A 19,502-nucleotide genomic window follows, 5' to 3' on the forward strand; every position below is an offset into this window, starting at 1 on the left:
TGATACTTAAACTCCAGCATGATCAGATTCAGGTCACTAATGGGGTCAATGCAAAAATAATCAACTTCCTAATTAATTACTTCATCATCATAATTGGATAATTAAAAGGTACTTCTAGCAAGGTTGTGTTTTGACTAGTTCTGCGATCATAATTGTTTTGTTTTTTGTTTTTGTTTTTATAGGACTTTTCCTATTGAATGAGGTAATAATATATTAAACTCACACACACTACACGGATGCTAGGACTCGATCCCTAGAACCTTGCCTGAGAGAGTAATTACTCCAAACCACTACACTAGTGAGTCATTTACTTATTTTTATACATCTATTATAAAGAAGATGTGTATTCAATTGAGATTTTAATAGATTGTTTTGAAGCTTAAAAGTCCAGTGGTATCCAAGTAAGATTTTTAAGTAATCAATAAAAATATATTGGTATTCAATTAAGATTTTTAAATAATCAATCCAAGTCTTGTGGTATTCAATTAGGACTTTTAAAAGATAAGAAAAAGTACGGTGGTATTAAAAAACTTACCGATTTTGAGATATTTCGTTAAATTGTGTATTGTGTGAGACTTTTGAGTGCGTGATATAAATACCAAACCCCATAAAAAAATCCCACCCTCCTATGCCTGATTCTCACGTTTTTTATTTTTGGGGAAGATGAACAAATGAAGATAAATAAGGTACTCATGTCTTTACAAGAGCTTGGTTTAACTAGATTCGATCCTTCTGTATTTAGTGGATAGACTCAGATAGCTGTCTTTGTTTTCTTTGCTTTCTCTAGTCTATCTTGTTTTCTTTTTCTCCTGGCTGTTTGGTTGCAGGAGGTGTTTCCCGCCTTTCTTTTGGCTTGATGTCTATACTATTTGTTCGCTTTCATCTTATGGATAATCTCTTTGCCCGATAAAAAAGGACACTCAGATGGCTTGCCTTCAGATATCTAAACAACAATTTCATATACATTGCTTTCAATAGTTGTTCATATTATGCAATATGCTGCATTTTTCTCAATAGATTTTCAGCTCATTTATTTCCTTTGATTTATTTGTCTTTCTTTAGTCAATTTGTGGAATTAATTTGAGTGACAAGTGTTCTATACTAGTATCATGTCATAGATGGACCATTTTAACTTGTTTTCAGTTGTCCAGTTTCTTATTTGAATTGATTCAATTAACTTGTCTGTTGTAATATTTATAAATTCAATTAATTCAAGATTTTTCCTTCTTGTAGCTTGTTTCCCATGTCAATTCTTAGTTCCATACCAAGTTCTCTATTCAAAACTTAATAGCTGATGTGATTAATTGCAAGTGGACAATATCACTCAAATTAATATAGTAGTAAGTAGAGTATCGTTCCAATAGGGATCAAGTAATCTATTAAATACTAGAGTGATTTATTTCTAATTATATTTGAATTAAACGAAAAGAGAATTATAATGATTAAAATCTAATTAAGCAAGCAAAATAAATTGAGATTAAGGAAATAATGTAAAAGATGATAAAACACTTGGGCACCGATTTCACCTAGAAAATCCCACCCAAATCCTTCTAGCTTGTTAATTCTAGTTACCTAACATGTTGATAATCGTTTTCCCTTACCTCACCAATACTCTCTTCCGAGTTATATTAGTTGTATTCCTTACCATCAACCCACTCTATTCATAGTTATGGATTTAGATAGCTAAGAACCCATTAAGATTTGTGGAAAACAATGAAGATTACACAAACCATAACCTAATCTTCTGAGTCGGCTATGTAATTTATGGTACTTGTTACAAGAAGCTTTTTATTAGGAATCTCCTTCCGGTCTCAACCTAATTCTTCCAATCATGCAATTAGTGACCAAATAATTGAAAGCATTAAAAACGGTAACAAGCACTCACCATGTATAGATAAATAAAATTAACAATATCAAAGAATTTGAGTATTCATTGCTAGGCTACGTCGTAGCCCTAGTAAAAGAAATTAGTTCATGAAGGACTTATTGAGAATCATGATAGTTGATGAAAACATGGAAGACATTGAATTCTCCAAGTAGAATGCCAAGGTTGCGCAAGTTTTCTTCGTATTCTCCTTTGGATATTTCAGCTATAAATATGAATATGTAGGATGATGGATGATGGATGATGGAGGATGGAGGATGGAGGATGGAGGATGATGGGTCCTATGAACAATGACCTAAACTTCCTATTTATAAGACTCCTAGAAATCCTATCTAAGGTATAATTACAATTGTTATAAAAGTAGGATTCCTTCTTAAATAGGATCTTCTTTATTTCTCCTTATTTGACTTGATTAATCTCCAATCTTCATCTTCTTGCCCTTTTTAGCACACTTTCTCCTATTTCCACAATTCCTTCACAAATCTCACAAAACCAATTAAAACAACCAATTTAATCAAAGGAAATTAACAAATAAATAAGTAAAGGAGACATAAAATATATATAAAATATAGGCTTATCAATAGCGGTATGGTTTATGGATTTAGCTCTAAAACAGGATGATTTGAAGAAAGCCATACATGACAAATAGTAATGATAACTTGAGCTAAGATTGGTGTAACTTCAACTTTCTGCTTCTTTAAAGGCTCGGCATCCTTTAAATAATGGATGAAAGATGGCTAACCCGAATCCAATCCACACTTTGGTGAAATCTACTTTGGAGAATACAAGAAAGTCCTACATGAATTAAAATCATAAGTAAAATCTTATAATTACAATATATTAAAATCATAAGAAAAATCATGTAATTACAAATCATGCTAAAATCTATTACATTAAAATCATATAATTATAATATATTAAAATCTCAATTGAATACAACCCCGGAAATGTGATGGCTCTTTGGCCTTTTTCATCTTAAAGTGACCCTTTGTCTGGTTCAAAGTGTTAAAACCAATTGAAGACAAATTAGTAAGTAAAATTGAATTGAGGGAATCACAAATCAGAATCTTTTACCGTCTCATGAATTTTTTTATTGCATATCTGTCGCGGTTTCGAATAGTCCTTTAGGAAAAAGTTTACATCACATTACTTTGATATATACAAATCAATATTTATGTTTTTTATTTGGAAAAAAACAAGAAGTATTTCTTGTTAATTTGGAAAATATACTTCTGTCTTGCTCTGTTCCAAGCCGAATGAATTATGGTTTGCATTTGTCTTTTTGTTGTTTAACATATTTTAAGGTTTAGTTGCACTGCTTAGGAATAAAAGGAAGCATAGTCCTCGTGATTTAATTTAGTTATTAATTAAGGTATTTTCATTAATCTTTTTGAGAATTTTGTTGAAGTAATTTAAGTTCAAAATTCTTATGTAAAATAATTGATGAATACCAAACGAAAAAACGGTCAAATCATAACTTCACACGTATTTTAAGAAGCTATTTCCCGTTGTAAGCTGTTCATATGAATTTGTTTACTTCGAGAAATGAATCCTTATCCTCAGGTGATTATTCTTGGATTAATTCCTAAAGCGGATGCATGATCATGTTAAAAAGGGAAAATAAATTTTGTTGAATCTTATCCAACCTATTAACCATAAGTGGGAAAATATTCTGAACAACCAAATTGACATGGACATTTTCTATTTTTGAATGGTTGCCAACTGAGACCGGCATGATTGGAAATATTTTTGCTCCTACTCTAACTCAAGGTCATGCTCACCGCTATTCTTAATACTTGACACATATCTATAGTCTATAGACATAACTATAGTTAACTTTTTACTTTGATTTATGTAATATAGACACTTGTTAAGTGTTGAGACGAATGGTGAATATATGTACATTGAGTTAAAATGGTGAGCAAAAATCCTCCCTGACATGATTTATTTCTAGATGAAGTCCCTACATGGCCTTTGGTTGCTAAAGTCTTGCAAAACCAACTCCATGTTTCAAAGACTTGGCAAATAATGTGGGAGCTCTATAAGGTAGCGAATTAAAAGCGCTTTAGGGAAGTTATGAAAAGCCATTCATGTCCACTCTGTATTTCCGGTGGGTAGATGAGGCAGCTTTCAATGCCCTTTTGCCATTTCACAAGCTATACATGCGACATTTTCAACGATATCTACTATGAAAATTGTCATCTAAAGCAAAGAAAGAAAAAAGAAAAGAAAACAAGAAACCAACAAGAGCATAAAGCCCTATCCTTTTCATCTTAGTCAACATCTCTCTCTCTCTCTCTCTCTCTCTCTCTCTCTCTCTCTTCCTGGACTTTTGTGGATACCATAAATTGAGTTGTCCTGGCAGGGTTTTTTCCTCACTCCAAGGTTGGAAGAGAAAGCAGAAACAATCTCTCCTTTTCGGGTCACCTTTGCTCTCTCCTTCTTCTATCTCCTTCTTCTCTCTCAGCTAGTCTTTGTGCTTTAAGTTTAATCCATGGCTGAGACTTCAGGAGCTAATGGTAATGGAACCCATGTTTTTAATGTTGAAGATGGTGATGGCAACAGTCACGGACTTTCCCAATCTTCCACCAAAACCAACCAAGAATCAAGCCGTTTTGGTCTCTCTGTGCCTTTCATGCAGAAGGTGACTTTAAATTATTTTTGTTTCAGTTACTTTTTGGCTCAAACTCAATTGCAAATGTTGTGTTTCAGTTTCAAAACCATTTGAATGCTTTGATGCTTATCCTCACCACCAATTAATCTTTCCAAGTTCTGTGTCATATTAAACTCAAATGCAAAAAAAAAAAAAACACAAAAAAAAAGCTTAGAAATTGTTGAGGCAACAAATTAAACTCAAAGGAAATGTTGAATAATAAAGTGGAAATCTTTTGTGGGACAGGTGATTGCTGAGGTGTTGGGTACATACTTCGTGGTATTTGCAGGCTGTGGGGCTGTGGTGGTGAATTTGAGCACAGATAAGACGGTGTCGGCTCCAGGAATTTCAATTGTATGGGGACTGGTTGTGATGGTCATGGTTTACTCCGTTGGTCACATCTCCGGTGCCCATTTTAATCCTGCTGTCACCATTGCTTTTGCCATTACCAAGAGGTTTCCATGGAAACAGGTGAGCTAACCAAACCAACCCATGATTTTTTCTTTTCTTTTGAAATTGGTAAACTAAACAAATCTTTTTCCCGATGTTTGGTTGTTCTCCATATAAAAAATTGTGTTTCTTCCTGAACAAGGTTATTTCTAAGCAAAGACATCATGTCTTCAACTCAAAACACCAATCAGATTTGTTTCAATCAATTTATTGTCAAATTAAACTCATAGATGGATGCTATATCATCACATTTCTCTTCCCAATTCAATCTATTCTGTTTCGATTTTATAGGTACCGGCTTACATAGCAGCTCAAGTCCTTGGATCAACACTTGCAAGTGGTACCCTTAGACTAATATTCCAGGGGCACCAGAACCATTTTGCTGGAACACTTCCTACTGGAAATCCCTGGCAGTCATTTGCGATTGAGTTCGTTATCACATTTTACCTCATGTTTGTTATTTCTGGTGTTGCCACAGATAACAGAGCGGTGATTACTTCTTCTCCCTCTTTGTACCTCAGCATTTGACAACATTGGTCCAAATTTCCCAATTAAAATACTTAACCAATATGGTTGATTACCAACAAGGGTTGGTGTCTAATAACTTGCTTAACTTGTTAGACTAATATAATTGGATTTGGGAATATAATTATATCATTTAATTACCCTTAGTATATTCCAAAAAGTCTGCATCATATAATATTATTCATGTTAAACTATTACAGAGACTGTGACATGAGGATCTGATGGCGATCTTATCTTTCTTCTTTTGTTTGTTGCAGATTGGAGAGCTTGCCGGGCTTGCGGTTGGCGCTACGGTTCTTCTTAACGTGATGTTTGCAGGGTAATAACTTATTAATAATATCCTCTAAACACACATATACTCTTTGATTAAGTATATTCTTTGCCTATTAAGCAGCGTGACATATGGTTTCCCATTTGGAAGTTATCAACAAAGTCAAATTAAGCACTTTGCATTAATCTTTGTGTGTCAATTAAAAATTAAGATCTGTGTCTTAATGATTTGCGGTGATATATAATTCTGCAGGCCAATCTCAGGAGCATCAATGAACCCAGCAAGAAGCATAGGACCTGCAATTGTTTCAACCCAATATACGCACCTGTGGGTTTACATTTTTGCACCAACTCTTGGGGCTGTGTGTGGTGCTTTGGTCTATAATGTTATCAGGTTCACAGACAAGCCTCTGCGCGAGATCACCAAGAGTAGCTCTTTCTTAAAAGCCGTGGGAAGCAAGTAACGGCTCTAATTGTTGATGAAGAAATTAGAGAGGCAAAAAAAGGGTTATATTAACTAGTTAATTATGCACAAAAAAGAAAAGAGAAACAAATCAAGATCATTTTTATGGTTTAAGCACCTTTAAATTGCTCTTTTGTATTTTGTTTTTTTATAGAAAAGAATGGAAATTTGAATTCCCATGTTTGTATGTTACCGTATAAATGTGCTATCTTCTTATATATCAAATATCCATTGTCCGACACACGGGTTAAGAAATCAAAGTATGTTTTATGTCTTCGAAACACATGTTCTTATTATCGTAGTATTTTATAATTTCTCCTCCGAAAGCAAATACAATTTTTTTACAACATGCAAGAATTGAATTCTTCTAAATAAAGTAAGTCACTGGAAACACGTGGAGCAAGGAAGAGGAAGACAAGAGATTCAAGGAATGCGTTTTTAGTCGATAAGGACAAGATTAAAGTATTTTCTTTCTTTTTTGGTCAAGATTTGTAAAAGTTTTGTGGGTACGGAATCACATGAATCCTGTTCAAATGGCATGAACGTTTCGACTGTTTTTGGTAGGAAACAGATATTCTCATCATAAGTCTATTTTAGAAACATTTTTATTAGAAATGAGTCAAAATCTTTATTAGAAGTCAATAAATAAATAAACATGAAAGCAAATAAAAATCAAAATCAAAGCAGAAAAGCTAGAACAGTCAGCACTCATGTGCCTCATCGCTGACCAGCATGAGCTGTGTGATTTGGATTTGTATAATGCTTGTCCCGACGTAGTTGGAACAATTCATGTTTCTTATGCTCTATGTTATTTTATTTCATTCATTCATTTCATGATTTTCAACATCTTATCCAATGTTTTATCTACTTCCCTCTAACTTTTAAGAGGATCATTTAAAGCCTTCGACTGCATTCTGTGAATGCCGTTGGGGAATTACCAGTCAGAAATAGCCCCAGCACATGAGAGAGAGAGAGAGAGAGAGAGAGAGAGAGAGAGAGAGAACCAAGTCCATGTAAAGCACCCTTGCAACCATACCATGGTTTTTGTTGATTGAAATCTGAATAATGAAAGACCAAACGGTTGTTTTTGGCGCAAGAAGCGCATTGCTCAAGTGGTTAAGACATTTGCCCAGTACATAGAACGCCTCTCACTTTCCATTGTTTGGCGAGACAACAGTAGAGTGACCTGAAGCAGCAAAATGAAAGCATGTTCTGATGCAGTGTTTGATTGTTATCACCTTTACTGTCATAATCTGAAGAGTTTCCAAGAACAGAGCTATCAATCTATCGGTTTCCACTGGTTATGTCTAGTGTCCTACAGAAAATTTCCTAAATTCCCAACCAATTTAAAACCATTTCATAAGCTTGCTAAATGAGTGAACTGAAGGGCAACATAATTCACTTGTACAACAGCTAAAACGCCAATGGCTAAATTAGTAAATATAGTATACAAGTGTTAAAAAAACACTGCTCCTCCAACATTTATAAGGAAAGAAGCGTTCCAACATGCGAAAAACATTATTTACAACGTGGTTATAAAAAAATGGGTGGAAAAATTTAAGTTAGAGACTATAGAATTGAATAGGTTAAATAGTGACAAAATATATAAAAGGTTTCCTTACTTCCATAGTTACCGGCATTTTCCCTACTAATTTCGTACTGGGAGGCTGCTTTGAGTGGCACTGCTGCTAACAGAACCAACCCTTGGTCTTGCTCTTGGAATAATTAATGGTCTGCAGCAGATTAGAGTAACGAGCATCTCCATCATAAACAACATCATGCTCATCCATACAAATATAGATTTCTTCCAATTCCATATAAACCTTTTAAATAGCGGAAGTTCTGACTCAAGGGTCACCGATGCATCATATATTTGGGGAATACCGGCACCAGGCTGATATTCAGCACGTTGTTCAATTGTCAGCTTTAAGCAGGCAGTAGGAACTTCACCTTGGATAAACCCTCTGAACTTCAGATTCAGAGTTTGGGATTCCGAAACATAGCCGGCAACAAGAGGAACAACCTTAAGGAAAGTCAATAGAAGGCGGATAGGCTCGCTTTTGAATTGTAACATGCATGGATGGCTTGAACTGGCAAGGGTTTTACCATCGACAGACAGGAACTGTACCCTGACCTGCATAAACAAAATGAACTTGGTCAAATAAACACTCATCAATATGAAAATGGAAACAAAGAATCATGATAGCAAAACCTAGTAACTACTTTAGAATCCATTGCAATAAGTACACAAAGAAATAGACAACAAAAATGAGAAGGAAAAAGAAGGATAAGCTTGAAGGAAATAGCATTTCCCCTCTTTCGGGTTTCAATTACATTGCACAATGTGAAAAGTGGCTTGAGATCACACCATCCAGTTGCAAATATCACAATATGAAGTTATCTGCAGTATTTTATCATGTACTTGTATTGCAACTTCATCATAGTCCTACTAAATTCAGCGTAAAAAAGATATTTAATTTGGACGCTCTTCTTGATGAATTGAAAATTGGATGTAAACAAGGTTCACTGAACTTGGAAATAAATACACTAGCTCTTTTCTTTCCCATTGTGTCAACAACTCAACTTCCTTACTTCCCCTGATACCAGGAAACATTTAACTGAGAACTAGATCTCCAAACATGAGGGCAGCATCACCAGATTTCTTTAGAAAAATCCATGCTTTAGATCCAACTGAAAGATTTACTAATTACTGTTCATATCACACAGTTTTCTGAGGTGCCTATGCCTTCTAAAATTAAGTGACAACTATCACATACAAATTAGGTCCATCCCGAACCTAAGATCCATATACCAGTATTATGTTCATCCTTTTACAATAGCAATCGGTCCGATTATTGTTTATGCAATAATTGTAGGACAAACTAAAGTCTATCATAAAACAGCAAACTTGAAAAAACCAAATTTATTATGTATTAACCAAACGACAAGACTCGTGATATTAGTCTGAAACAAGAAATAGAAATTCACATTTAGTAAATCAAGTACCTGAAAGACCCCAAGATTCCTGTTGTACTCTGATTCAGGCAATACGAATGAAACAGTGACCGCCACTTTGTGACCACGAGGTATAGCTCGAAACCCGAAACTCTCCCCAGCTTGAACCTTTTCTTTACAATCCGCACCACAACTGGCACCGGCACACGACATTACCGGTACATAGGCCACCGGACTGTGCTTAGTGTAATCAAAGTTCAACATATCCTTCATATGCATTGGCTCGGCCACGATGCTCCTCATCAAAACTCCACTAAACACAAGCGACGTGACCAAAAGACCACACAAAACGAAACAAACATAGCAAGACCAAAACAAACCCCACCCACATCGCAATGCCACCTTCCAGACCGAGTTGTTGTCCTTCAACCACTGGAAAACCTGAGGACTCACATACCCACCAGCCAATTTCCATAAATTTAACACCTCTGTGGTCAAATACACTCGGCCTCGACGCACAATTTGGAAGGGGTCGATGACAAGCATGTAAGAATGGTGCAAAATCCATATGGGAAATGTAAAGATGCTAATGAATAAGTTAATTTGGAGCCCAATTGCCTTGATTATCATCCCGGCCAAAAACACAAGAAGGTTAAACGAAGAGTCACCGAGTTGTGCGGCCGAGTCGGCCGATTCACCAACTGGGTCGTCATTCCCGGCAGTAGTTACAGTCGAACCCTCGTTGTTCTGGTCACTCGGAACTTGCACTGAGCTGACTCCGTCCCGAGTCGACTCGGGCTCCTTCAAATCCCGGCGAAGCTTAAATTTTCTGGCTCTGATACTCAGCCTCGTGTCGTTGATCGAGTCAATTTCGGAGCTGAGAGTGGATTCTAAAGTGGAAGTCTTCGACTCGTCGCCGGAGATTGCTCGGCGAGATGATCGGCGGCGGAGGCTGGTGGCCTGAGAAGGTGTGGAGTCTGGGAAAGATAGTGTGGAGGGTGACGTGAACTGATCTGATTGATCGGTGGTGGAGGGGAAGTCGTCGAGGGCGTCGTAGAAAATGTCGTCGTCTTCTTCATTGTTTGAGGTGGGAGGTTCTGTAACTTCCATTGGCGATGTTGCGTGGGGCTGGAGTTGCGGCTATCGGTTTCAGCTAATCATTTACACATACGAATAAAACGGTGCGTGTTGATCCTTTAAATTTATTTTTTGAGGTACAGATTTTTTTATTTATTTTTAATTTCGTCAAGTTCTGACCTTTTTTTTGGTTTATCTACTTGTCTGTAATGGGCACAGCCCACATGTCATATTAAAGTAGGCTAATTGAAGAACCCTAAGCTCGATGCTCAATGGGTCAAGTCCTCTGGTTCATGCATGTCTGCTTGATGAAATTACTAAAATCCGATATAAAGTCCACAAAAAGATCAACGAAATGCTAATTTGACATGTGATTAAATTCATCGCAACAATTTAATTTTAATGGACAATTGGAAAGACCGTATCTTTGCTCATTTACGTTTTACTCTTTAAGGATCTGCTTAGTTTATAAAAATTCGGATTCGGAATGGGAAATCAAATGATATTAATTGTAGACTACTGCAAGAGTTTCAGAAGAATCCTAAAACTGCTTAATCTTCATCTGCCTGGGCAAAACTACAGTAGTAGCCCCTTTAAAAAGGAAAAGGTGAAGATTATTAGGCTAAAAGCATGCGTAAATAAAAAAAGCAAAAAAGCAACTTTAAAACAGATATTTTTATTCGGAATATTCTGATATTGTTGACAAATGTGTGGCTCAATACAAGTTCATCTTTCTTTTTTCTTCTCTTTTCATATATTCATTCGTTTATATCTTGATTGTTATGAATATTATCGAGTCTAACACATGTCCAATTACAACATTGAACTCTAGTTAGTCCTCTCCTAAGATGACAACAATCAATCAGTGCAAAGTTTCAAGAGCAGCATCAGATAGTTCTACTTGTCTCACAAAACCCACATCCCTCCTCGGATCCTCATAACTTTCAAAGATTGCTTTTACTCCTTGCATCAAATTGTGTTTCTTACCCAACTTGCATCATTGCACGAGCTTCCTTTTTTCACATCTGGTTGGGCCGATTGCATGCATTAGTTGCTATTGCAGAAACCCAATTACTACCATTTCCTAATTGTTGATGATGCTGGTTGGTAATGTCTTTGTTTGCTTCATTACTGCATTTAGTTGCGTCACACTGCTGGAACTTGCTGAATCTAAGTTGCCCCAAGAGGAAGGTGAGTGCTTATCTTTCTACTGTTGGCAATCCCTGGTTGTTTATGAGAAAATGTTAAAAAGAAAGAAAGTATTTTATCTTGGTACATACAAGGACTCATAAAAGTTGATTGGATTAGTTGGCCTGATCTTTTCATTTCATAATAAGAATGGGTAGTTTTCTTTTATCAATTTTCTATATTTCTTGGCAACCAAACTGAAAAGTGTGGTCTTTTGCATTTTAGAGTCATTCAATGAGCTAAGTTTAGTTCAACTTTTGCCCTGAAAACCACTCATAACACAACTCACTGACTTATCTGCTCTAGATCATTTGGTATTCTCGCGGCCTTGCCATTTGTGTTTTATACGCTCATCTCATTTTACTTTGATTTTCTATATGATGCTTATATGGTTTGAAAATGGATGCCTTTTAGTTGATGCCCTCCAACAAATTACTACCACAATGGGCGCAAAATATTGGAGGTTTAACAATGATGCTTGCCGAATTGAAATGGTGGGTCTAACGGAGAAGCCACCAAGGGGAGCCCAGAGCAACACTGATTGTGAATGCTACTTTGAGAACAACACTGTTTGTCATGTCGTGAAACTGTACGAGTCTTAACTCAGTTTTATATCAATTGTTCCGTTTTGGCTTATGAAAATGCCTTCCATGTCACAAAGCTCTGTTTGTTTATGATTTGGCTATTTGCTATTAGTTTCTCTCTGCTTAATCTTTGATTATTTGTTTAACGTTTTACAGAGTGCTCAAGGGTTATAGTTTACCTGGTTTGCTTCCACTTCAACTGGTCAAGCTTCCTTACCTCAGAGAAATGTAAGAACTATCATATTTGATTTACATTATGCTCAAGATTTGGATGGTACATATCTTTATTTATTAATTAAAGTAGCCTTTCTTTCCTTGTAGTGATTTTGCTTACAACTATCTCAGTGGTACAATACCACCGGAATGGGCTTCAACGAAACTAACTTATATGTGAGCCTTTTGAATTTATGTAATGAAGTTTTAATTTAGTAGCTATGTATATTCATTAGTGACTTCTCTGCAGTTCTGTTCTGGTCAATCGCTTATCAGGACAAATTCCAAAGGAGCTAGGAAACATTACCACTCTGACATACCTGTACGTATTGCGATTTGGTTTATCTCAATTTTTAGGACTTGGACACTGATTGCGATTAAAGTTCTTGTGATCTTTGTGAAACTATACTAGTAGGGTCTCTAATTTCCTCGTTACATGCCTTGCTAACTGCTATCTGACCTCAGCTGGAAACAGAACTCTGTCAGGAGCCTTGATATCCTAGTGATGATACATCAACTTTATTTTCTTTTTTCTTTCATAAATCAGGAGCCTTGAATCAAACCAATTTTCTGGTATTGTTCCTATTGAGCTTGGGAACTTGATCAATTTGCAGACCTTGTAAGTCATCAAATCCTCACTTTCAGATGTCTGGCCTCGTGTGTTCATATTTACTTGCTGCATGTTGCAAATGTAGGATGCTTTCCTCCAATCAGCTGTCTGGAAACTTACCAGAGACGTTTTCTGGGATCAGAACTTTGACAGATTTGTAAGGTTTACTCATATATTGTTTCTCTTTTATAACATTTATACTGTTTTTTGTGTCTAATTGGCAAAATTCTAATGCAATGTAGCCGAATAAATGATAACAACTTCAATGGAACACTCCCTGATTGGGTGCAGAACTGGAAACAACTCAGAAGATTGTAAGATCTTTATATTTATGTAAAAAAAATTATTTCCATTGCTTTTCGACTTTTGAAGACTTTTTAAAGGGTTATTTCCACTAATCCTTCTAAAAACTTGTCTTGTTGAAGGGAAATGCATTCAAGTGGACTGGAGGGACCCATTCCATCAAATATTTCTCAATTGTACAATTTAAATGAGTTGTGAGTAATTTGGACCCTCATTCTGCTCAGTAATCTTTTGAATGATCTTTCCTGTGTATTTGATTAATAGTTTTATACATCATGGTATATATTTGTGCAGGAGGATTAGTGATTTAAATGGGCCAATTCAGGAATTTCCTTTGCTGAGAAATATGACAGGCATAGTAAGATTGTATGTTGAGAGCTTCATCATTAAATACTTTGAGTGTTTCATGTACATCTATAAACAGAACATAGGGCGCACTAACATCCCACACCCATACACACAATCATGTTTTCCTACCTATTGTTAGAACAAAATCCAATTGTTGACAAAAGCATATTATTGGGATTTGATTATTAGCCGATGGCTTTTGATCCAACAGTTAGTGAGCATTAATTGCGTGCTCATCACTGAGTAGGAGGTCATAATTGTATGTATGCATATTTCTTTTTCTCTACAACTTATATGTACTGTTATTTTTCTTTCCAATAGCAGTAACTATGAGCTGTTTCATGCTAATTTGTTTAACTAATTCAAGGGTTTTGAGGAACTGCAACATTTTTGGGGAGATCCCTTCATATATCTGGTCCATGAAGAATCTGACGATGTTGTAAGTAATAAAAGTTGTATCAACTTTATTTTGGATGCTTGAATCACCCCAAACACACACGGACATGTATATGCGCAGCAGTCTCCCACTCTACTGTTGGGATGGAGATTAATTGATTGTTATTGTGCAATTGTGATAGGGATGTCAGTTTTAACAAGTTAGTGGGTGAACTTTCATCCACAATAGGAGCTGAGCGTCTGAAATTTGTGTAAGTGTGAAATTCTTTAAAAAATTTATACTATCAGTTCGGTGAAATTTCATCTATAACAGCTTTTTTTACATCTTAAAATCTTGCTTGTTGTCCAAGAACCATGTCATAGAAATGCAACCAAACTGATGAAGCCAGTATCTTTCTTGATAGAATTGATGTACAATACTAATACTTGGTATTGCTTTGATCAGCTTTTTGACTGGCAACCTGCTAAGTGGGAATGTGCCACAGTCAATCTTGCGAGATGGAAATAGTGTGTACGTTTCCTATCTGCAATGCTTTCTATTAACTTTGGATTCCTTTTTATATATTATACTTTACTAAATTCTAACTGCGGTGTCATGTGTGTCTACCATTGTATATTCTAATTTCTAAACATTTCCCCTTCTTATTATCAAATGACAGGTTCCTGTTATGTTTCAAAACTGACAGTTGTTTTTTCTTTGCTTTCTGCAGTGATTTGTCATACAATAACTTCACGTTGAAAGGCCCACTGGAATGTCAAGAAAACTTGTCAGAATAGAATCTAATATCTCTTTAGATTATTTTTCAGATTATGTGGTTTGAAGAAACTGATAGTTGTTTCACGGCATCTGTTTTTCAGGAATCTAAATCTGAACTTGTACCGGAGCTCTTTGAAGGAGAACAACTCGTAAGATCCTTCTTTAAGATTTACTCTTCGCTCTCTTCCATTTTTTTTTTAATTTTAAATTTATAATTATATATGGACAATGCTCCAAATTTTCTTATTTATCTTTGGTTCATTCTGTGACAGAATGGGAATTCTTCCATGCTTGAAGAATTTTAAGTGCTCACAATGTAAGTATACATCTTCTAGAGTTTGAATATTATGGAGTGCTATCTGACTAATTTGAGTTTCATTTGAATTATTTTACAATTAAAAAATTGAAGTGCACACATAACTTCAGCAATTAAATCAAAAACTGATTACAGCAGTGAAGATGTAAATTACAAACAGAAGAATGCGAGCTGAAATAAATAACAAAAAGGTTTAATGAATGTCCGTAAAATGGTGTATTGAATGACTGTGACGATCTAGAAGTATAGCAAATGGATAGGGCATTGCATAGGTATTTCGTTCACTCCTTTCACCATCTTTGGATTGTTGTGGAATTCCAAAGACCCTAAGCAAAATTGTACAAGATGACTTTTACATCATGCTTAATGTTGTACTGCCTACCTCATATTTGTCCTCATTAAATTTTTGTTTTTGTTTTATTTTGGATAGATTCAAAATGTATGCATGTTAATTGTGGTGGAGGTGACATAACGTTCAAGGACGAGAATAACACAAAGGTTTTGTATGAAGGAGATGGAGCAGTTGAAGGTGGTACTGCAAAATATTATAGAAATGACAGAAGTATGTGGGGATTTAGCAGCACTGGTGACTTCATGGATGACTACGATTTACAGAATACACGTTACTCTATATCTCTGGCATCTTCGAATCTCTCTGAATTATATACGACAGCACGCATATCTCCAATTTCACTTACATATTTCTTCTATTGTTTAGAAAATGGGAGTTACACTATAACTCTCCATTTTGCGGAGATCAAGTTCACAAATGACAAAAGATATAGTAGTCTGGGGAGGCGTATTTTTGATATCTATGTTCAGGTACTTAGCTAGCACTAATCAAAATGCCATCTTTTATGTAATTGCAACTCGAAGATTTGATAAGACAACTTTTTCACAGGAAATATTGGTGTGGAAGGATTTCAATATTGAAGATGAGGCAGGTATGGCTCAAAAGAAGTTGGTTAAACAAGTTCCTAATGTCAATGTGACAAGTAATGTCTTAGAGATCCGATTCTATTGGGCCGGAAAAGGGACAACGAGGACTCCTGAGAGAGGAGATTATGGTCCCCTTATATCAGCTATTTCTGTGGTTTCTGGTGAGTCAGTCTTGTCAACGTTCCTACATTTTCACTTTAGTACTATTATCTTAGATTGAGTTGAGATTTTTTTGGTCTAAAGATTATGTGAAGTTCGTGTAATTCAAACATCTAGAAACATATCGGGCTCGCCGCCCCTTATTAGCGAGTCCTGAATATGTTAATTCTTCACATTTCATGATTATTCCTATCTGAGCAAAACAAATGTCTATATAGTCAAGCATTATCTTCTTGTTTGCTCAAAACTTTTTTCTAGTGAATGTAACTTGTTTAGTTTATTCTTTTGGCCAGATCTTAAACCGTGTACAAATGGTGGAAATGCACGAACTATTTATATTGTTGCTGGTGTTGCCGTTGGGGCACCATGCCTAACACTCTTCATACTGGCAATCCTTTGGTGGAAAGGATTATTGCGAGGGAAAAGGGGGAGACAAAAAGGTGCATGTTACATTGAACATCCTATTCTAAAATTGATCATTTGCAGATTATCTATTAATTTGTATATAAGTTATTTGCCAAGAAAACTAAAATTAAAAATTATTTGGTATACTTTATATCCTTCTTGGATATTGTAGGACGAGATATGCAGACAGGGACGTTTACATTGAAACAAATAAAAGTGGCCACTGATGACTTTGACCCTTCAAACAAGATTGGAGAAGGTGGTTTTGGTCCTGTCTACAAGGTAAGCCTGTTTTTCTTTGGCATATAGAACTCTGAAAGGAAGTCCTTTTCTCACAAGACAAGTCTACATAGAAAAATTAAATTCTGAATTCTAAGGTTGGGATGCAGGGTCACTTACCTGATGGTTCTTTGATAGCAGTTAAGCAGCTTTCATCCAACTCAAGGCAAGGAAACCGTGAATTTTTAAATGAGATGGGCATGATATCTTGTGTGCAACACCCAAATCTAGTGAAACTGCATGGATGCTGTATTGAAGGGGACCAACTATTGCTGGTGTACGAGTACATGGAAAACAATAGTCTTGCAGGCGCCTTATTTGGTGCGATTACTGTCATTTGCTCAAACCTGAACTTTTATGACTTCAATAGAATTTGATCAAGTGCAGATCTGAATATACAAGACATATAAAGTTTGATTTGACAGAGCTTACTGGCCATATGAATTCTAACATTTCTGTTAGGGAAGTTCTTAGATCTGATTTTCAGTTTTTTCCTTGTACATTCTCCGTATACTCTTGAGTACTTGAGTTACGTCATTATTATTACTATTTTTCATGCTTATGCTTTCTATGACTATTCAAAAGAGAATTAAAATTGATTTGAGAAGAGTAATAAGCATTTTTGGCTGATGACATATAGGCCGGGAAAACCATCGGATTAAACTGGACTGGCCTACGAGGCTTAACATCTGTACTGGGATAGCAAGAGGTCTAGCTTTTCTACATGAAGAATCAAGACTCAAGATTGTTCACAGAGACATAAAAGCTACCAACGTGCTCCTGGATGGGGATTTGAACCCTAAAATATCTGACTTTGGATTGGCTAAGCTTGATGAAGAGGAGAAAACACACATTAGCACCAGGGTTGCTGGAACCATGTCAGTTGCCATTACATTTAGTTCTACACGTTTGCATATCTTTGGGTAAATTTGGGTCTTTTTAATTGGAATAACAAAATTCCGGGATCTTAATTTGCAGAGGATATATGGCGCCAGAATATGCACTATGGGGTCGCTTGACCTATAAGGCAGATGTTTACAGCTTCGGAGTTGTTGTCTTGGAAATCGTTAGCGGGAAGAAGAACAGTTATGCCCCAAGTGACAGTTGTGTCTGTCTCCTAGACTGGGTAATATATAGCTTCCAATCATCACTCAAGCCATTGGATAAACATTGCTGTTTTTGTTCTTGTTTTTGTTTTTTTTCTGACAAGTAGTTTGTGTTGGTTATATATTAAAACTTGTTTATAAAGTGAAACTTCTGTTGCAGGCCTGTCATTTGCAACAAACTGGAAACTTGAAGGAGCTGGTTGATGAAAAGTTAGGGTATGAAGTGAATGGTCAAGAAGCAGAAGTAATGGTTAAAGTTGGTCTGTTGTGCACAAATGCGTCTCCATCACTTAGGCCTACAATGTCCGAGGTGGTGAGCATGCTTGAAGGACGAACACCAGTCCCAGACGTCGTGGTCCCAGAGGCAAGTACGTATACCCAAGATTTGATGTTCAAGGCCATGAGAGATGTCCATGACCAAAGTCAAAAACAGAGTTTAGGCGGAAGCCAATCCCAGAATGTGACAACTAATATTACATTTTGCTCTTCCTCTACCTCTGGCCACAATTTGAATTAAATCAACTTTAGCTTGATACGTGTAAGTTGTAGTTTTTGTGTATAAAATAGCTTGATCATGAGTTTATTTGGCTATATTTTATCATATAAATTGTTGAAAAGTTCTTTAAAAAAATGCATGCCCAGCTTTTGCTGCCAGAAAATTGCATCTTGGTTGGTCCTCGGGCTCCTATTTGTACCCAAAAGAGTGTGTGAGAGAGAGAGAGAGAGAGAGAGAGAGAGAGAGAGGCCTATCAGAAGAACGTTGTGGGCTTTAGCCTAAAGCCTGGAAAAACTAGGTCATCATCCTTTCAAGTTTCAACGAACTTTGGTGTGTGTGACAGTACCAATTGAATTGAAAGTCAAAATATGTACGAAACGAAAGCAAGGAAAGAGGAAAAAAAAAAAATTACATGTATTATTAAAAGAAATATAAATATAAGAATACAACTAATGTTAGAATGCTTGAGAATATTTCATCAGCAAAATATAATTGTGGTTTTGCAGGAACAAGAGCTTATTGGACCAGCTAGTAGCTTGTTTACAATGAGAGCATAGATCTCCACATGTGCCCAAAATATACTTCATTAATCATAAATCACTCTCTGTCTCTCTATACTCATAAGGCAAATGAATATTTGACATTTTTATTGTCAAAGTTTGGAACGGGAAAGGGAGAGGTGTAACGAAGATTTACACATGAGACCAATTATATGCATACAAATACTCTTATTATTAAGCTACGGATCCATTAACATCTATATTATTTGTTAGGTCGAGATTGATTCCACGCGACTTTGGTTTAATAATCTCAAGCTGTGAGCCGCCATCCATTGAATTTGGGTTATAAGCTTTTACCTATATTAATAAGCAAGTAATCTAATTAACAACGTTGTTTGAATGACGAATAGTCGCTTTTGGCATGCACATGATACTATAAGGATATGTACTTATAACACCAAGTTGCTTGCAATATATATCTTTCATTGCATGGAATCATATTATTATTATAATTATAATTTTCTCAACAACGATCTTAAGTAGCAAATAAAAACCTCTTAATTTTGTCCTCGTTTAATCTAGAATTCAAGAAAACCCTTTGCTAATCAGTAATTGCTAGTGCTTA

General features: G+C 35.8%; 3 protein-coding genes across 4 annotated transcripts; 2 read left to right on the forward strand and 1 right to left on the reverse strand.

Moving 5' to 3' along the window:
* The first annotated feature begins 4,252 nt into the window (after positions 1–4,252).
* Positions 4,253–6,485, forward strand: NIP1;2 (NOD26-like intrinsic protein 1;2). Its single transcript, XM_008227020.3, has 5 exons — positions 4,253–4,529; positions 4,785–5,009; positions 5,280–5,477; positions 5,771–5,832; positions 6,037–6,485. The coding sequence occupies exons 1-5, from the start codon at positions 4,380–4,382 to the stop codon at positions 6,245–6,247; spliced, it is 846 nt and encodes a 281-aa protein (XP_008225242.2). The 5' UTR covers positions 4,253–4,379; the 3' UTR covers positions 6,248–6,485.
* A 1,219-nt stretch (positions 6,486–7,704) lies between these two features.
* Positions 7,705–10,376, reverse strand: LOC103324909 (Putative adipose-regulatory protein (Seipin)). The gene is made up of 2 exons (XM_008227021.2): positions 9,253–10,376; positions 7,705–8,380 (listed from the first exon to the last, which is right to left on the reverse strand). Exons 1-2 carry the CDS (start codon positions 10,309–10,311, stop codon positions 7,895–7,897), a joined length of 1,545 nt encoding a protein of 514 aa, XP_008225243.2. The 5' UTR covers positions 10,312–10,376; the 3' UTR covers positions 7,705–7,894.
* Positions 10,377–10,989: 613 nt separating this feature from the next.
* On the forward strand, positions 10,990–18,540 carry LOC103324910 (putative LRR receptor-like serine/threonine-protein kinase RFK1). 2 transcript variants are annotated; one of them, XM_008227022.3, is made up of 24 exons: positions 10,990–11,469; positions 11,881–12,055; positions 12,207–12,278; positions 12,372–12,440; positions 12,514–12,585; positions 12,811–12,882; positions 12,959–13,030; positions 13,116–13,187; positions 13,299–13,370; positions 13,471–13,542; positions 13,892–13,963; positions 14,103–14,171; positions 14,366–14,431; positions 14,631–14,687; positions 14,779–14,826; positions 14,950–14,993; positions 15,424–15,815; positions 15,895–16,093; positions 16,385–16,531; positions 16,669–16,778; positions 16,886–17,096; positions 17,416–17,653; positions 17,754–17,901; positions 18,042–18,540. In XM_008227022.3, exons 1-24 carry the CDS (start codon positions 11,373–11,375, stop codon positions 18,396–18,398), a joined length of 3,003 nt encoding a protein of 1,000 aa, XP_008225244.2. In that variant the 5' UTR covers positions 10,990–11,372; the 3' UTR covers positions 18,399–18,540. The 2 variants fall into 2 exon arrangements, with proteins under 2 accessions (XP_008225244.2, XP_088904126.1); XM_089048000.1 differs by lacking the exon at positions 13,471–13,542 and having other exon boundaries at positions 10,991–11,469.
* The last annotated feature ends 962 nt before the right edge of the window (positions 18,541–19,502 follow it).

This window comes from Prunus mume, linkage group LG3, assembly GCF_029339155.1.
Source record: "Prunus mume cultivar Tortuosa linkage group LG3, ASM2933915v1, whole genome shotgun sequence".
Taxonomy (NCBI): domain Eukaryota; kingdom Viridiplantae; phylum Streptophyta; class Magnoliopsida; order Rosales; family Rosaceae; genus Prunus; species Prunus mume.

What these genes read in the sequence shown, in the direction of transcription:
- LOC103324909 (XM_008227021.2), bottom strand. Translation starts at nt 10,311, where the DNA reads ATGGAAGTTACAGAACCTCCCACCTCAAACAATGAAGAAGACGACGAC. An exon ending in GGAATCTTGGGGTCTTTCAG is followed by an intron (nt 8,381 to 9,252) that starts GTACTTGATTTA and finishes TTGTTTATGCAG; the next exon opens with GTCAGGGTACAGTTCCTGTC.
- LOC103324910 (XM_008227022.3), top strand. Translation starts at nt 11,373, where the DNA reads ATGATGCTGGTTGGTAATGTCTTTGTTTGCTTCATTACTGCATTTAGT. An exon ending in CTTCCTTACCTCAGAGAAAT is followed by an intron (nt 12,279 to 12,371) that starts GTAAGAACTATC and finishes CTTTCCTTGTAG; the next exon opens with TGATTTTGCTTACAACTATC. An exon ending in TCTTTGAAGGAGAACAACTC is followed by an intron (nt 14,827 to 14,949) that starts GTAAGATCCTTC and finishes ATTCTGTGACAG; the next exon opens with AATGGGAATTCTTCCATGCT.